Source organism: Sarcophilus harrisii, chromosome 2 (assembly GCF_902635505.1).
Source record: "Sarcophilus harrisii chromosome 2, mSarHar1.11, whole genome shotgun sequence".
Lineage (NCBI taxonomy): Eukaryota > Metazoa > Chordata > Mammalia > Dasyuromorphia > Dasyuridae > Sarcophilus > Sarcophilus harrisii.
Window position 1 is genome coordinate 168,549,337 of NC_045427.1, and position 15,565 is coordinate 168,564,901.

General features: G+C 36.7%; 1 protein-coding gene across 3 annotated transcripts in view; it reads left to right on the forward strand.

The window, feature by feature from the left end:
• GATA4 (GATA binding protein 4) overlaps nucleotides 1–15,565 on the forward strand; it is a 106,925-nt gene that overhangs the window by 73,404 nt on the left and 17,956 nt on the right. For all 3 annotated transcript variants that reach the window (XM_023494676.2, XM_031951130.1, XM_003757926.4), the window contains one exon: nucleotides 15,146–15,312. In XM_023494676.2, coding sequence (XP_023350444.2) covers nucleotides 15,146–15,312 — 167 coding nt within the window. The remainder of the gene's footprint in view (nucleotides 1–15,145; nucleotides 15,313–15,565) is intronic.

Below are 15,565 nucleotides of genomic sequence, written 5' to 3' on the forward strand. Positions count from 1 at the left end.
AAGAACGATGTCATTTTCCATCTTTGTATTACCAGAGTTGCACACAGGGACTTACTTTTATGGAGAAGATTCTCAGCATTTGTTTAAATAAAATTAAATAGTGAGTTGAGCATAGTGGTGCACAGCAGTAATCATCAAAGGAGGTTGAAACAAGCAGAACTCTTGAACTTTGAAGTTTATGAGGGATTAATCTGATTTGATATCAGCATTAAAAGGGGTGAGAGTTGGGGGGGGGGAGAAGGGGAAAAATTAGGTGGTCTAAAAAGAAGAAAACTGGGGCAGATCAGAAACTGAGCAGATCAAAGCTCCTGTGTCAATCTGTAGGAGCCTAGGCCCTTGAATAATCAGCCCCTATACTTTCAGCCTAGGTGAAACAGGGAGACTCAGTCTTTAATTAAAGAGAGACAGAAACAGAGAGAGACAGAAATGAATGAAGGAAGGGGAACAAAGAAAGGAAGAAAAGAAGAAAGAAAAAGTATTGAATAAAAAAAGAAAGTGGAGGGAATACGGATAAGTCAGGGATAAATTTGCTATTTGGTAAATCAATCCCTATTTCTGGTGCAAGAAAAGAAGAAAACCAGATGTTCCCAGGCTTAAAGTAAGTGTGAGGTTTTAGGACATTTTCTCATGGGAATGTCAAAATTGATTGAGACTCACTCACTCACTCTCTCTCTCTCTCTCTCTCACACACACACACACACACACACATACACACACATCTCATGATTCCCATCTCAGAATAACTTTCAGTTCTTCCTACAAAGTATTTGGAGAATACTTTAAAAAACTTACATAGAGGGTTATAGGTAGGAGGAAAAGAGAGAAAATAGAACAGACTTGACTCTATATTCATAGATCACAAGCCAAGTTATGAGAATTCAACTGGATAAAAAAATGCCTTTTATAACAACAAATCTATTCCATGTGTGTATATATATATATATTTAGTGTCTTGGAGCTAAGGACAAAGGTACCTGGGATACATACTCTATTGATTTTTGCTATAAAGCACCATGTGTTCTGTTCCTTGCTGTCCTCCTTATTTGTTTTTTTTTTTTGTGTGTGTGTGTGTGTGTGTGTACACATGTGTTATATATACATACAAGCAAATGAGTATAACAAGTTCTCTCCTATTCCCACCCTTTTGCACATACATATGGGATCTGTGAGCAATTATTTCTATGGGTTGTGCCTTGGAATGATGGGAGAGTGAATCTCCATTCAGTTGAAAAATCATGTGAATGCCCAGAAAGGGCTCTTTTGCTATTAGATTATGGTTTCATGAGGACTCTTAAGGTATAGGGTCTAATCTTTCCCATCCCAACAGGACCCCACTACTAATCCAAAACAGCTCAAATATGAAATCTTGGATTCTAGTCTCAGCTCTCATGTTAAGTAGTTGTTGACACATGGGAAAACCACACAACTTTTTCTGGATTTGTTTCTTCATTCCATAGCAAGTTTTTTTTTTTTTTTTTTTTTTTTTTTAAGGTTGAGAATATTGCCTTATTTTTTTGCTAAAACAAACAAAACAAACAAACAAAACAGGCTATTAGTAAAGACTTCTGCCTTCCCTTTTTTTCATCTCAGGTTTCCTCTACTATCTTCTTCAACACATGAAGAACTACCCCTTCTTGCCAAGGCAAACCTCTACTTGAACACTTGATCCAATTTCACCCCATCTTCTAACAGATTTCCTCCTATCATCTGCACTCTCACTAATCTTTAATTTCTCTCTGACTGCTAGCTATGGCTCTTTTGCCTACAAACATGAGAATGTTTCTCTTATCCTCAAAAAACCTTTACTTGATCAATCCATGCCCTAGGGTTACTATCCTATACTTTTCCTCTCTTTCCTTGTCAGACACATTTTTTAAAAAAGGCCTTTTACAATCTGGAACCTCTACTTTCTTCCTCTCACACAATTCTGTAGTCTTCCAACCTCATCTGAAGTCAGAAAAGTTACCAATGATCTCTTAATTACCAAATCTAATACTCTTTTCTCAATACATATCCTCCTTGATCTTTTTGCATCCTTTTGATATAGTCTATCACTCTCTTCTTGATCCTCTCTTCGAATTTTCATGTCATTTCTTTCCTGTTTGATTACTCCTCAATATCCTTTGTTGAATCTTTGTTTAGGCCATACCGATTAACTGTGATTGTGTTTCCAGACTCTGTCTTTAACTATCTCATTTTCTTTAATACACACTATTTCAAGTGAAAATCTCATCAGCTGCTATTGTTCAATTATCATCTTCAAAGAGATGATTCTCAGATCTGTTTATCCAGCTCCAACCTCTTTCTTGATGTTCAGGCTCACCTCTCCAACTGCCCATTAGAATCTCAACCTGGATTGTTGTAGACATTTTAAACTCACGTCTAAAACTGAATTTTCATCTTTTGTTTTGTCTTCCTTCCTAATTTTTCTATTTTTGTTGAAAGCCCCATCATTCTCTTAGATATTTGGATTCAAAGTCTAGTTGTCATCCTTAACTCCTCATTATTTCTCATCTTTCTCCTGTGGGGATTATTGAAAAAATCTTCTCTGATTTTTGCCTCTGCCTCAAGTCTTTACCCACTATGGTTGATCTTCCACTTATTTGTCAAATTGATCTTCCCCTATTCAATAAACTCCAGTGTCTTCCTATCAGCTCCAGTATCAACTAGAGATTCCTCTATTTGGCATTAATAAACCTTCATAGCCTTGCTCTCCTATCTTTTTTTTAGCATTTTTATACGTTACTTGCTCCAATGCACTCTTTTGAACAAGATACTGGTCTCTTTGTTGTTCCTACCTCAAGAAACTCCATCTCCTGATTCTGGGCATTGTCATCAGCTATGAAGCAAAAAATTTAATAAAAAATTAAATCAAAATTCTGAAGAACCAGAAACAATACTTTAGAATACAAAGTGGTAAATTTTACCCATATATGGACTCCCTGAAAATAAGAATAGACCAAACTGAAATCAGTGACTCCATGAGACAGCAAGAAATAAAACAAAGTCAAAATTTGAAAAAGAAGAAAATATAATGTATATGTTAATAAAAACAACTGACCTAGAGAACAGATCAATTTATTTTAAGAATCATTAAATATATTTTAAAAAATTTTATGAAAAAAATGCTTGAACATATTTCCAGAATTCATAAATTAAAAATAGCCATATCTATTAGAAACAAAAAGGCAAAGTAAAAACAGAAGAATTCCACTGATCACTGAGTCCTAGAAGGAAAAGTCCTAGGGTGTCCCTTAAGAATGTTAGTACTATCTTCAAAGGGCATTGAGGTAGTTAAATGAGACAAAGGACTTGGGGTGAACTGGTTCTACTCTGATGGTTTTAAGAAAGAAAAATGAGGGTAAAAGGAACACACTATGGTATAAAAAAGAAAAAAGGGAGTAGAATTAATTTAGATTAAGAAGAGAAGTGTACAAACATGAGAAAAAGATGGGAGATGAATTTCATGCACTTCTGAACCCAACTCCCAACAAGAGAGTTCGAATACACATATATACACACAGGGTTTGATGTCAAAATATAGCAAATCAAGAGAAATAAGTGGGGATGGGAAAAGGGAGGGAGTTAATTGGATCTTCAAAAAGAGATTTTAAAAGGAAAAGGAAAGAAATTTAAGAACCGGTGCTTGGGATCTGGGTGAGGAGAAAAAAGAAGAGACAGTTTTAAACCCTGATGTTGACACATTCCTTCTCTTATCACTTCTTTCCTTTAAAGGGGAGAGGGGCTGCTAAAAGAAGAAGGCATAAGTAGGGGAACTGGGGTGGGGGAAGACAAGGGAGACAAGGATCTTTGTAGCTACTTTCTTTGTTGATGGACTCAATGTGAAAAAAGGCCTGCATTTTTAGACATGACCACTATATTGATTTATCTTGCTTAACGGCTTATTGCTTTTAAGATTGTTTGTTTGTTTTGTTTTTTTAATGGAGAGGAAGGGAGAGATGGGAGCTAACAAAAACAATTCTCTTTATATAGTTTTTTCCCCCCAGTTACATGGAAAGATAAATTTGAATGTTCATTTTTTTAAATTTTAAGTTTCAGATTTCTCCCTTCCTCTTCTTCATCCCTAAAGTGATAAGCAATTTTATGTTAAATATGTGCAAACATATAAAATGTATTTCCATATTAATCATGTTATAAAAGAAGAAACAGACCAAAAGAAAAAATTTTTTAAAAGTGAAAATAGTATGCTTTGATCTGCATACATACTGCATCATTTTTTCCCTGGATATAGAGAGCATTTTTCATCATGAGTCCTTTGGAATTGTCTTAAATGACTGTATTGCTGCTATTCATGGTTGATTATCATACAATATTGCTGTCACTCTGTATAATGTTTTCCTGATTCTGCTCATTTCACTTTACATCAGTCCATGTAAGTCTTAACTAGGTAGTTTTTTTTATTATTATTACTATTATTATAGCTTTTTATTTACAAGTTATATGCATGGGTAATTTTACAGCATTTTCAATTGCCAAACCTTTAATTCCATTTTTTTCCTCTCCTTCCCCCCATCCCCTCCCCGACATGGCAGGTTGACTAATACATGTTAAATATGTTAAATTAACTAGGTTTTTCTGAAATTTGTTTGCTCATCATCTCTTATAACACAATAGCATTCCATTGCATTCATAACCACAACATATTCAGCCATTCCCTAATTGATGGGTGTCCCCTCAATTTCCACTTCTTTGCCAGCACACAAAAAAATAAAGGCTGCCATAATCATTTTTGTACAAGTTGATCTTTTTTTAAAAAATCTCTTTGGGATACAGACCTAATAGTGGTATTGTAGGATCAAAGTTTGATAGCCTTTGGGCATTGTTTCAAATTGCTCTTCAGAATAGTTGGATCAATTCACACAATGGTGCACTAGTATCCCAATTTTTCCACATGCCCTCCAACATTTATCATTTTCTTTTTCTGTCATTTTAGCTAATCTGATGGATGTGAAGTGGTACCTCAGATCAACAAACATTTATTAAACACCTAATATATGCAAAGCACTGTGCTAAAGGCTTGGTATACAAGGAAAAGCAAAAAAAAAAAAAAAAAAAATCCCTGTTTTCAAGAAGCTCAGAGTGTATTGGAGGTAGACAGAAAACAGGCAAACAAGTTTATACAAACAAGATAAGCACAGGATAAATTGGAGTTAAAGAGCAAAGAGAAGGAACTACAATTAAAAGGAATCAGGAAAAGCTTCTTATACAAGGTGAGGTTTTTAGCTGGAACTCGAAGGAAATCATAGAATCAAGAAGACATAGGTGAAGAAGAAGAAAATTTGAAGTATAAGAACAACCAATGAAAATTCCTAGTAGTCAGTCAGATAGGACTAGCTAAGTGGAAGATGGACTGATATAGGGAGAGACAAAGGGGTCCACCAAAAGGATATAACAAAAATCCAGGCATGAGTTGATTGAAAGTCTATGCCAGGATGATTGTAGAGTCAGAGCAAAGGAAAGAGAAATTACAAGAGACTGTTGGTAAAATTGATAGGATTGAGCAAAATTGATAGGACTTTTTGGACATAAGGAAAGCGGGGAGAAAAGAAATAGTAAGGAAAGCAATATGACTGACTCCTCAATGCACATTCATTGAACACATAAGTATATGTGTGGTGCTGGGCACTGCATATGAGGAGTTGAGTTATAAGACAGTTTCTGCCATCACACAACTTACTATCACTGGAGAAAGAAAACATCTAACTTACTAGAAAAAGCACTCCTGATGTGAACAGGAGTCCTGGCTTAAGTACTTAACCAATTGCGTTGAAATTGAACCTCCTATAAAATGGGGTTATAATACCTGCACTATCTACTTTGCAATGAAGATAACATCATTATTGAATATATACATTGACCTGTTATTGAATGGTACATACTTTATTTGCTTCTGTGTCAACTGGAAGTTGACACCCCTAGTAAGCTCCTTAAGGATATTTTTATCCTTGTATTCCAATGCCTGACATTTTCGGGAGGACTAGATCTGTGATTTGGTTCATTAGTATAGAGAATTCCTTCTAAGGAGTAGCCTGGGACTGCTGGGATTGACTGGGAATGAAATCTTCCAGACTCCAAGACCACCTCTCTATTTACTATGCCATGGTGCCTTTCACATGGCACATTGTAGGCACTTAATAAATGTTTGTGGTTTAGTGAAAACCATTAGGAAACATTTTCTTGGGCTTTAGGGTAGGAACTCCTAAGATTTTAATCCCTGGATAATCAACAAATAGTTGCTGAGCACCCACTGAGCGGTGTTGAAGATACAGAAGCACAGCCCTGGTCCTCAAAGAGCTTACAGTTATTTGAGCTTTAATACTCAGTATGGGAAGAAATGGAGTATATATTTATCCATTAAGTTATCCAAGGAAACAGCAGAATCACCTTAGAACACAAATGTATGTATCCCAGGTGGGTGAAGGTCCACAAAAAGAAATGTAATATTTTAAATAGACTATATAGAACTATAATAATAACATGCTCCCGTTATACTTTGATTTGTAAAGCATTTTACTTCCAAAGAAATTTTACAAACATTTATTATGCACCTACTATATACAAGGTAATATAATAATAGATCCATCTGTTTTCTTAGAAAATAGTCTATTCTTAGCTTCTTGGAAACACGGTGGTCACCTTTCAACTTTATTATGTGTGTTGTGTGTGTATATTGTTATATTAATATATTCAATTACATGTAAACCATATTCAAATTATATTTACATATTCTATCTGGGCCTATGATTTCTTTGGTAACGGGAGTTCCCAGCAAGGAACTTTTATCCATGCAGATAAGCATCTGCTCTGCAATTTGTAGTCTCAATACGCTACCTGGGTCCCTGAGAAATTGACTGACTTGCTTAGGATCCTATAGCTAGTTTGTGAAAATGGAAGGACTTAAAACTGGGTCTGTGACTATGGGGAAGAACCTCCAAGGTCCCTCTTCATTAAACCATGATGCCATTTTCATTAATATATTTACTTTAACTTTTTATCACAAGAGAGACAAATACAGAAGTCATCCTGACCTCAGAATGGGAAGAGAGGGCACAAATTCCATCAGCTTCCAGTTATCACTGGGTTCTTGGCAACTGGTAATAACAATTGCAACAAGTTTTATACAAAGCAACTTTATCCCATAATAATCCTGTATTTTTTGTAGTACAGGTATTAATGTTTCCACAGGAAAGAGAGATCTGGGGAAATTGTTTATGTTCACATACAGCTGAGCTGGGATTTAAACTCAAGTTTTCTGACTAAATTTAATATGCTTTTTGATACACTATGCTAACTTATTATGGATCCTATCATTCCTATACCTTGTATCTGAACAAACTTGACCTTTGTTTTCCTGAGTCTGGGAAAAATCTGGTCTCCCTCTCTATATCCCTTTCCACATCTGTCAAATTCACTGCCACTTTCATTCAGCAGACAAGCCCCTGGATAAATTCCTCACTCTGTCTATCAGCAGAGACATAGGGGCAAAGCTCTGGCTGCAGCCAGGTTTGCTTGCAGTAGCTTCTGTTTGGCAGTCAAAGGCTTCTTTAAAAAATGTGTTTTTATCAACATATGTCTGGGCACTGTATGTGTTGTCTCCTCCCTTTCTTTCACATCACACAAAGCTCAGGACCCACGCAGCTTAGAGCCTAGCTTGACAAAGCCCAGAGAACTAAAATCTCAGGGCTGTAGAGAGATTTTTCCAGTACTCAAGATTGTTCTGCACTCCAGGCTCCTCTCGTGCTCTTAAAATTAAGCTCTGGCTACCAGGCAAAGAACTTAAAACTGGAAGGACTATCTAGCCCAGTTTCTTCATTATAGTTGAACAGATAGAGCAAATTAAGGGACTTTCTTGTAGTCACACAAGTAGTAAACATCAGATGCAGGATTTGAAACCTGGTCTTCTGATTCTTCTCTGCCTCTTTCCTTGTTTTATCATCCTTCACACCCCCTCCCCCAATTTGATCTCATCTGCCTCAAAGGGTTAGTGATCATTCTACATCCTAAACTCTACATCTTCTTGCTCCTTGAAATTTCCTTATGTGGATACTATGTGCATACTATGTACCAGGCACTGAACTGGGGGTATAAATCCTCCTCTCCCCTAAAATAGTCCCTATTTTCAAGTCAACACCAAATTCAGAATAGCCAAGGCTCAAACCTGAGAGTAATCTTTAATTCTTCTTTCTTTCTCACCCTCCCCCCCCCAAAAAAAAATTGATTTGCCGTCTTTCATCTGTCCTTTTAACACAAGCAGCCATGCCCCTAGTTCAGGCTTTCATCATTGTAGCCTAGCCAATTGGAGTAAGCCTCCTCAGTCCTTTCTTCCTTAGCCCATCCTTCATATAGTTGCCAAAATAATTTTCTTAGGGAACAAGCCTAATTATATCATTAATGATTAGAAGCCTTTAATGGTTCCCTATTGGTTTAGGATAAATTCAGTTCAATTCAACAAACATCTATTAAGTGTCTGCCATGTATAAGATACTATGTGAGGCATAGGGTTATATCCCCATTTTAAAAAAATATCCCTAACCTTCAAGGAGATTTTTCTAATGGGGAGGTATAACATGTACATTAGTAAGTCAATAAAAAACAAACAAAAAAAAAAAAAAAAACAAAGTAATTTCCAGAAGGAAAAAGTAACAATAACTTTGGGGGAAAGAAAAGACGAAAGGTTTGGTATAGGAGGTGAGACTTGAACTACGCCTTGGGAAAATTGGTAGGGATGAAAAAGTACATTCCATCTTTACAAAGGCATTGAAGGTGAGATGGAATGTTATGTACAGAGATCAGTCAGCAGGCCAATTTGATTGAATAGAGGACCAAAGTCACTTTAGGATTTAATTCCTTTATTTTTAACCTTTCATTCTTCTCTTGTTATCATTTCCCTCTTACAGCCTATCCCAGAGGCCAAGGGAGCTCACTCCCAAGTTGGTCAGATAGTGGAAAAATATATGGGTAAATATGTAGGAATAGGGTTTTAGAAGGCAGTATGAAGAGCTTGCCTCAGGTCTTGTTTTCAGAGAAGACAGAAATTATACACTTTCCATGGAGATTCTGGTGTGTTCTATAGTCTTTTTCAGATATTTGTACAATCTGCTACTTCCTCCCCATCCCATTTTGTATTTATACATAATATGTAGTATACAATGTGTGTGTGTGGGTGTGTGTGCATGTGCATGCATGTTTTCTTCCCCCATAGAATATAAACTCCTTGAGGACAGGGATTATTTCACTCTTGCCTTTGTACTGTGCTGGATCCGTACTGAAGCACCCAAAATATGATAGACACATTAAAAAATGTATATTGATTAATTGTTAACTTTATACCCGATTTTATGTCACTCTTATGCAATTGAATGTATTTGTATACATTCCTTTTGCTATATTTGAATTCCATGAGGGTAGGCACATGTCATTTCCCTGTATATTTTCCTAAGCATTAAGCACAGAACTGTACAGAAATTCTTGTCAAATTGAACATTTTTTTTTGGGGGGGGGGGTGCTCCTATTTGAAGAGGAAGCAGAAAAAAAGCAGTAAATGTCAAGGGGGAAATCCACATCTAAGGGATTAGGTGGTCTGGGTCCAGTAAACTTACTCAGTGATTGATTCCTTGTGGGCCCTTCCCTGACCACTGCAATGGTCATTAATTAACATTCTTTGTCAGTTGTGCCTCTCTAACTTTACCTGTGTTGACTATCAATGCTGGTGCCGATTCCCTGCCTACAATCTTGTATTAAACAAACACAGACGGGGCTTTCTGGTGGTGGGTCATAGGTCATAAGAATGGGTTGAAAAAAGGACAGCTTCCTAAATCTCCACCCCTCTTTCTTTTCCACCAGAGCACAAAGGTCTATCAGGTGCCCCCCTCCCCCCAGCCTCCTAATTATAATCCATCATTGTTATCAAGTTTAATGTTTGCAAAGCACTTTATTGCCATTGTTGTAAGTTTTTCCTTCTATTTGCAAAGCACTTTACAAGGCTAGTTATGAGTCCCACCCCCCACCCCCGCCCTATCTGGGGATAATGTTAACCCAACTCCAGGGCTAGATGGACTACCTCCATAAAAATGGGCCAGGGCAAATTCCCTTGATGCCAAGAACTAGGCAGAATCTTCAGAGAAAAGAGGTCACAGCTGCATACTTAAATCTGTCCTAGAAGGGTGAATTCACAGGTCACTATGAAAATATCAGTGCCCTCTGGAAAAACTGAACTGCCATGCCTTTTATGAGGTAGCCAAGTCACAGAAAGTTATGACATCATGGTTCAAACCGGTACAATAGTTGCAGAGTCTGGAACCAAGAACACACAATACTCTCATGTTCTCATGTGCAGTACTCTTCAACACTAGCTTTCTAGCTTATGGAGTTGCTAAAGGGCTCAAGGTAGTCACATTTTATTTAAGGAAAATTACAGTTGGGAGAAGTAGATTGTGTACAAATAAATCAAGAGAATTTCTGACTGGTCTGGAAAGTAGACCCTACATTGAGAAGAGTGGGACCCACTGGGGCTACAGCTGACTCCTAAAGACCTCTAATCTAATTTGATCATTATTAGCCACCTATTGTGCAGATACATTACCCTTTCTTCCCCCTTTTCTCTCCAGGGTAGTAAATTTATATTATAAAATCTGTTCTTTTCTGATTGTAGTTCTAAGAATCCCTCTTCCATCCCTGCACTTCTCATCTCCTAATTTCTGTGATTGCCCTTTCTTAAATCTCTGGATCTAGCTTTGAATTTATTCTGTCCCACCTCATCTACCAACATATGCCGATCATAAAAGAAAAATAACACTTTTGAACCTAATTCTTTTTGAAAAACAAGCATTTTTTAAGAAAAAAAAATCCTTAACATGTACAATAAGTATAAGGAATAGAAATACAAAAAATCAAGACAGACAGTCCCTATTCTTGAGAAGTTTATATTCCACTAGCTTCTATTAGACTATAACCTTGTTTTGTGTCATGGAATTCCTCAGAATAATGTTTTTAAATTTAAGAGAATGTTAAATTTCAGTCAGCGGTATTTTTTCCCACCCAAGTCTATGGACATCCTGAAATCTGTCCACAAAGTCTGTGGTAGATCATAGACCCCAGGTCAAGAACCTTTTTATTAGCTGAATACACCATATTAACAAAGAAACAAATAGAAACTATAAAATGGATAACTGCAAAATAAAAGATACAAAGTAATCAGCCAGGAGAACAGGATTCTAACAACTAGGTTAATAGGAAAATCTTAATTCTCAGATTCAAGACTCATTTTGGTGATGAGTTTAGTGTAGTTTTTCCAGGGGCCTGGCTTGCCAAAGAAAATCCCCTGGGGATAAATATTCTTCCCACTTCACTGTGTCTGCCTCATGCCTTACACTCAATTTTTTTCCTTATCAAAGATGAATTAACTTAAGGTTTTTTGAAAAAACCTTGAACATAAACTATTTTATAAGCAGTACATACAAACCATGACTTTCATGTAGATTTTAGAATCACAGCTATAGAGCTGAAACAGAACTAAGAGACTATCTAATACAACTCCATCATTTTAAAATGAGGAAATTGAGACTCAGAATGGTTAAATTATAGATGTCCTATAGATTGTATTCTAGGTCAATTTTGAGCCCAAGTCCACTATGCCAAATTGCCCAAGAAGCTTCAAGTCTTAAAAAGACATCAGTTCTGAAAGGTCAGTTGGAGGTGGCTGTTTGAAAGAAAGTTATTTCTTTGGGTATATTGTTCAGAGAATCAAAGATTATTTATTAACTATTTATGAAGGATTTGTGCCATGTTAAACCAGTGTGATTTATTGTGATACAAGAAAGTTATTTCCAGTCCATAAATCTTCAGAAAAGAGAAAGCTAAAAAGATCTGAAGAGAGGGCAGCTGGGAGCTGATACAGCCCCAACTCTGCCATTCTGGGCAAGTCACTTGACTCTGGGTCTTAGTTCTCCTTCTGTAAAATTAGAAGATTAGGATATATTGCCTTTAACTCCCTAGCTTTGAGATTCCATGATTATGTGTGTTTCTACTTAGCTCCCTTAAAAAAGTTGTGTTCAGGAAATGTCTGGTTTATTCATTTGTGTGGCTGTAGAGCCCTCCTGTGGCCACTGCCACTACTGTGTTTACTGGGTGGCTTGAAATATGTAGAATCACAGTCAGAGAATCTTAGAGCTAACAGATTATTTGCTTTGCTTCAGGCAAATTGAATGAAGCTCAGAGAGTAAATGAAAAGATTTCATGGTCTCACATGTAGTGAGAAGCGCTACAAGATCATCTCTTTCAACCATGGCAGTTTATTTTCCATGGAAGAACCAATCAATCAATAGGAATATATTAGCAAATGTTGGGAAATACAAAACAAACAAAACAAAAAATATAATAGCTCCTTCCCTCAAAGAACTTACACTCTATTAGGGGAAACAACAGGTATAGTTATAAGTAAATATGTAGACAAAGTAAGCCCAGTAGAAGTGTGAAGAGTAGCACAGCCCATACAAGGATCCAAATGATAGAAGTAGGTATGATTATCATAAGACTGGTGGCTGGTGCTCATTTTATGCCTGCTCTTTCCTCCCTCTACTATCTTGCTATCTTGGGCAAGCTTCCAAGACTAAGAAGTTTAATTCTGGAAAGCTATAGCTTCTGGTGAGTTGCCTCATTTCCTGAGAGGTAGCTGACCTTGGTAGAAGGGTTCGCAGTGTAGTACAGGTGCAAAAATAGCCAGCCTTGTGACTGTGATGTGCACAAACAACATAAGCAAACAACCATTCACACCTGCCTGGTATTTACCTGGTTGGGACACTGACTGACTTGGTTTGCAGGTGCAAGTGACTGATTTGATTCACTACCCAGAGTTAAAACCCAAGCATTTTCTTTTAGATGAACCAAACCTTCCAAACTATAGCTCTGATACAAATAAATGATAGGCTCATCATATAGTCTGTAAAAGAACAGGGATTTTTTTTTTAAACTAGGGCTTGAAGAAACAAAAGGCAGCTTTGGTGGAGATGGGGGTGGGGGACTAGAAGTAAGACAAGGAAACCAGTGGGTGGTAGTTACAAGAAAACAAATGTCAAATGTTCTTAATAATTAGATAAAGCTATCAGTGAAATAGACAGATACAACTAGTATATTTTTATTTATTTATCTGAAGTTTTAGTGGCTGTGAAACTGGGAATAAATAAAATAAATTAAATGGAAAAGAAAAAAATTTTAGAGCTTGAGTGTCTGGCCAATACAAACAGTACAGGTAACTCAAAACTCTCAATTGTTAATGAATTTTTAGAAGATATTAAATTCCTCATCCCTTCCTGGTACTTAAGCAGTGTCAGTGTTTAGAGATCATTTATTGGGAATGTTGTTTAGCAAAATATTTTTTTAAAGTTTATTAATTTAAGGGGCAGCCAGGTAGCATAGTGATAGAGCACTAGCCCTGAAGTCAGGAGCACTTGAGTCCAACTTCAGACACTTAACACTTTCTACTGTGTGACCCTGGGCAAGTCACAACCCCAACTGCCTCAGCAAAACAACAAAAACGTTTGTTAATTTAATATATCATTTTGACACTCCTCCCATTAATATCTTCCTTGTAATAACAAAACAAAACAAAAAACAATGTTTAGGCAAAACAATCAACATTGACTATGTCTGAAAATATGTGGTTCGTTCCTTATACTCTGCATAAAGGAAGGCGTCATGCTTCTTTATCAAGGTGTCAGAAGTGACTATATTGATCCATGTTATTATATAATGTTTTTCTCTTGCTTTTGCTTGTTCTAATAAGTTCATGTGACTATCAAATTTCTCTGAATTTTTCATATTGGTAATTTCTTACAACACAATTATATCACATACTACAATTTGTTCTAGCTATTCCTAAATAAGTTAGTATAAAATTTCCAGTTCTTTATTACTACAGAAAACGTCACTATCAGTATACTTTTTTCTTTCTCTTGGGGTATATGTCTAGCAAGGTTTAATAGTATATACTGGGTTTTAAGGCGTGTGTGCAAATATGTGTTTATATATCTTAATGACTTCTATTGTGACGCGTGTAAGTATTTTGTGTGTACGTGTGACACTAGATAGCAGTGGCAGTAGCAACTCTTATCAGCTTGCGCCTTTCTTGTGCCTCATTAAGGATGGATGGTGTAATGCATCATTTGTCCACCAGGTGGTGCTATACTCAAGAACCCAGCCAGATGGTATTTCAAAGTTTCTCTACGTGGACTTTATATAGCCTTTTGCACTGTCATGTTGAGCACCTCTGGCCGCTGGATAAATTAAAACCACATCGGTTGGGTCCTGAATTTAGACTGAGAGACATAAAAATTCAAGAGATGAAAGACTGCTGAGATTTGCATTTATTTGTTTGTTTTTGAGGAAAATCTACTATTTCTACTCCACACTTGGACTTTCCTTTACTATGAATATCCTTACTCATTCCCAGGACACGGTCAATCAGCAGATAGTGGTTACAGAGTTTATTAGACATAGTGAAACTAAAAGAGAAAATAATTAAACACACTCCAGATGGAGTCCTTTCCCTAGCTGATCCTTAGCATGACTGTTAAGTTTCCAGTGGAATCCACACTCATAATCCTAGAGGGAAAATAAAGATATACATATATATATATATATATATATGTAAAACTACACATACACATGTACATGTGTCCATGGTCACAGCGCTGGACTTCAGACTTTAAATCAATGGTCTAGGGGCCCAGGGATCCTCAAACTTTATAAATAGGGGGCCAGTTCACTGTCCCTCAGATTGTTGGAGGGCCAGACTATAGTAAAAACAAAAACTGTTTTGTGGGCCTTTAAATAAAGAAATTTCATAGCCCTGGGTGAGGGGGATAAACGACCTCAGCTGCTGCATCTGGCCCGCAGGCAGTAGTAGTTTGAGGACCCCTGGGTGCTACTTCCGTTGTCTAAAAGATAAGATACTGAGTTACTATCTTGATATGTTGTTCCCTCTGACATGGTAATGAGTTTGTGTTTAAAGTGATTTAAATCCTTGAAAAGAATTCATATTGGGATTATGCTTCTTAGGTTCTTAGACATAAGACCAGTTTGGGAGGAAAATTAACTTCTGTATTTTTCTCCACTTTTTCCCCAACAGATATGTTTGATGATTTCTCTGAAGGTCGAGAATGTGTCAACTGTGGGGCCATGTCTACTCCTCTCTGGAGGCGAGATGGGACAGGTCACTACTTATGTAATGCCTGTGGGCTCTACCACAAGATGAATGGCATCAACCGGCCTCTTATCAAGCCACAACGTCGTCTGGTAAGTAACATCTCCTGAAGTCCCCTAGCATACTTCCCTAAATTCAGCACTCTGGGGAGTAACTATTAGTCCTATGCTTTATTTTTGTAGGTTTCACTCTTGGAACCTTTACAGAATTACTATTAAAATGGGTGCTTCTAATTGTTTGATGTTTAGGGAGTCAAAAGGGACTATTTAACTATTTATGAAGAATTTGTGCCAAATTAAACCAGTTTAATTTATTATGATATGAGAAGAGGGAGATGCCCAAAAG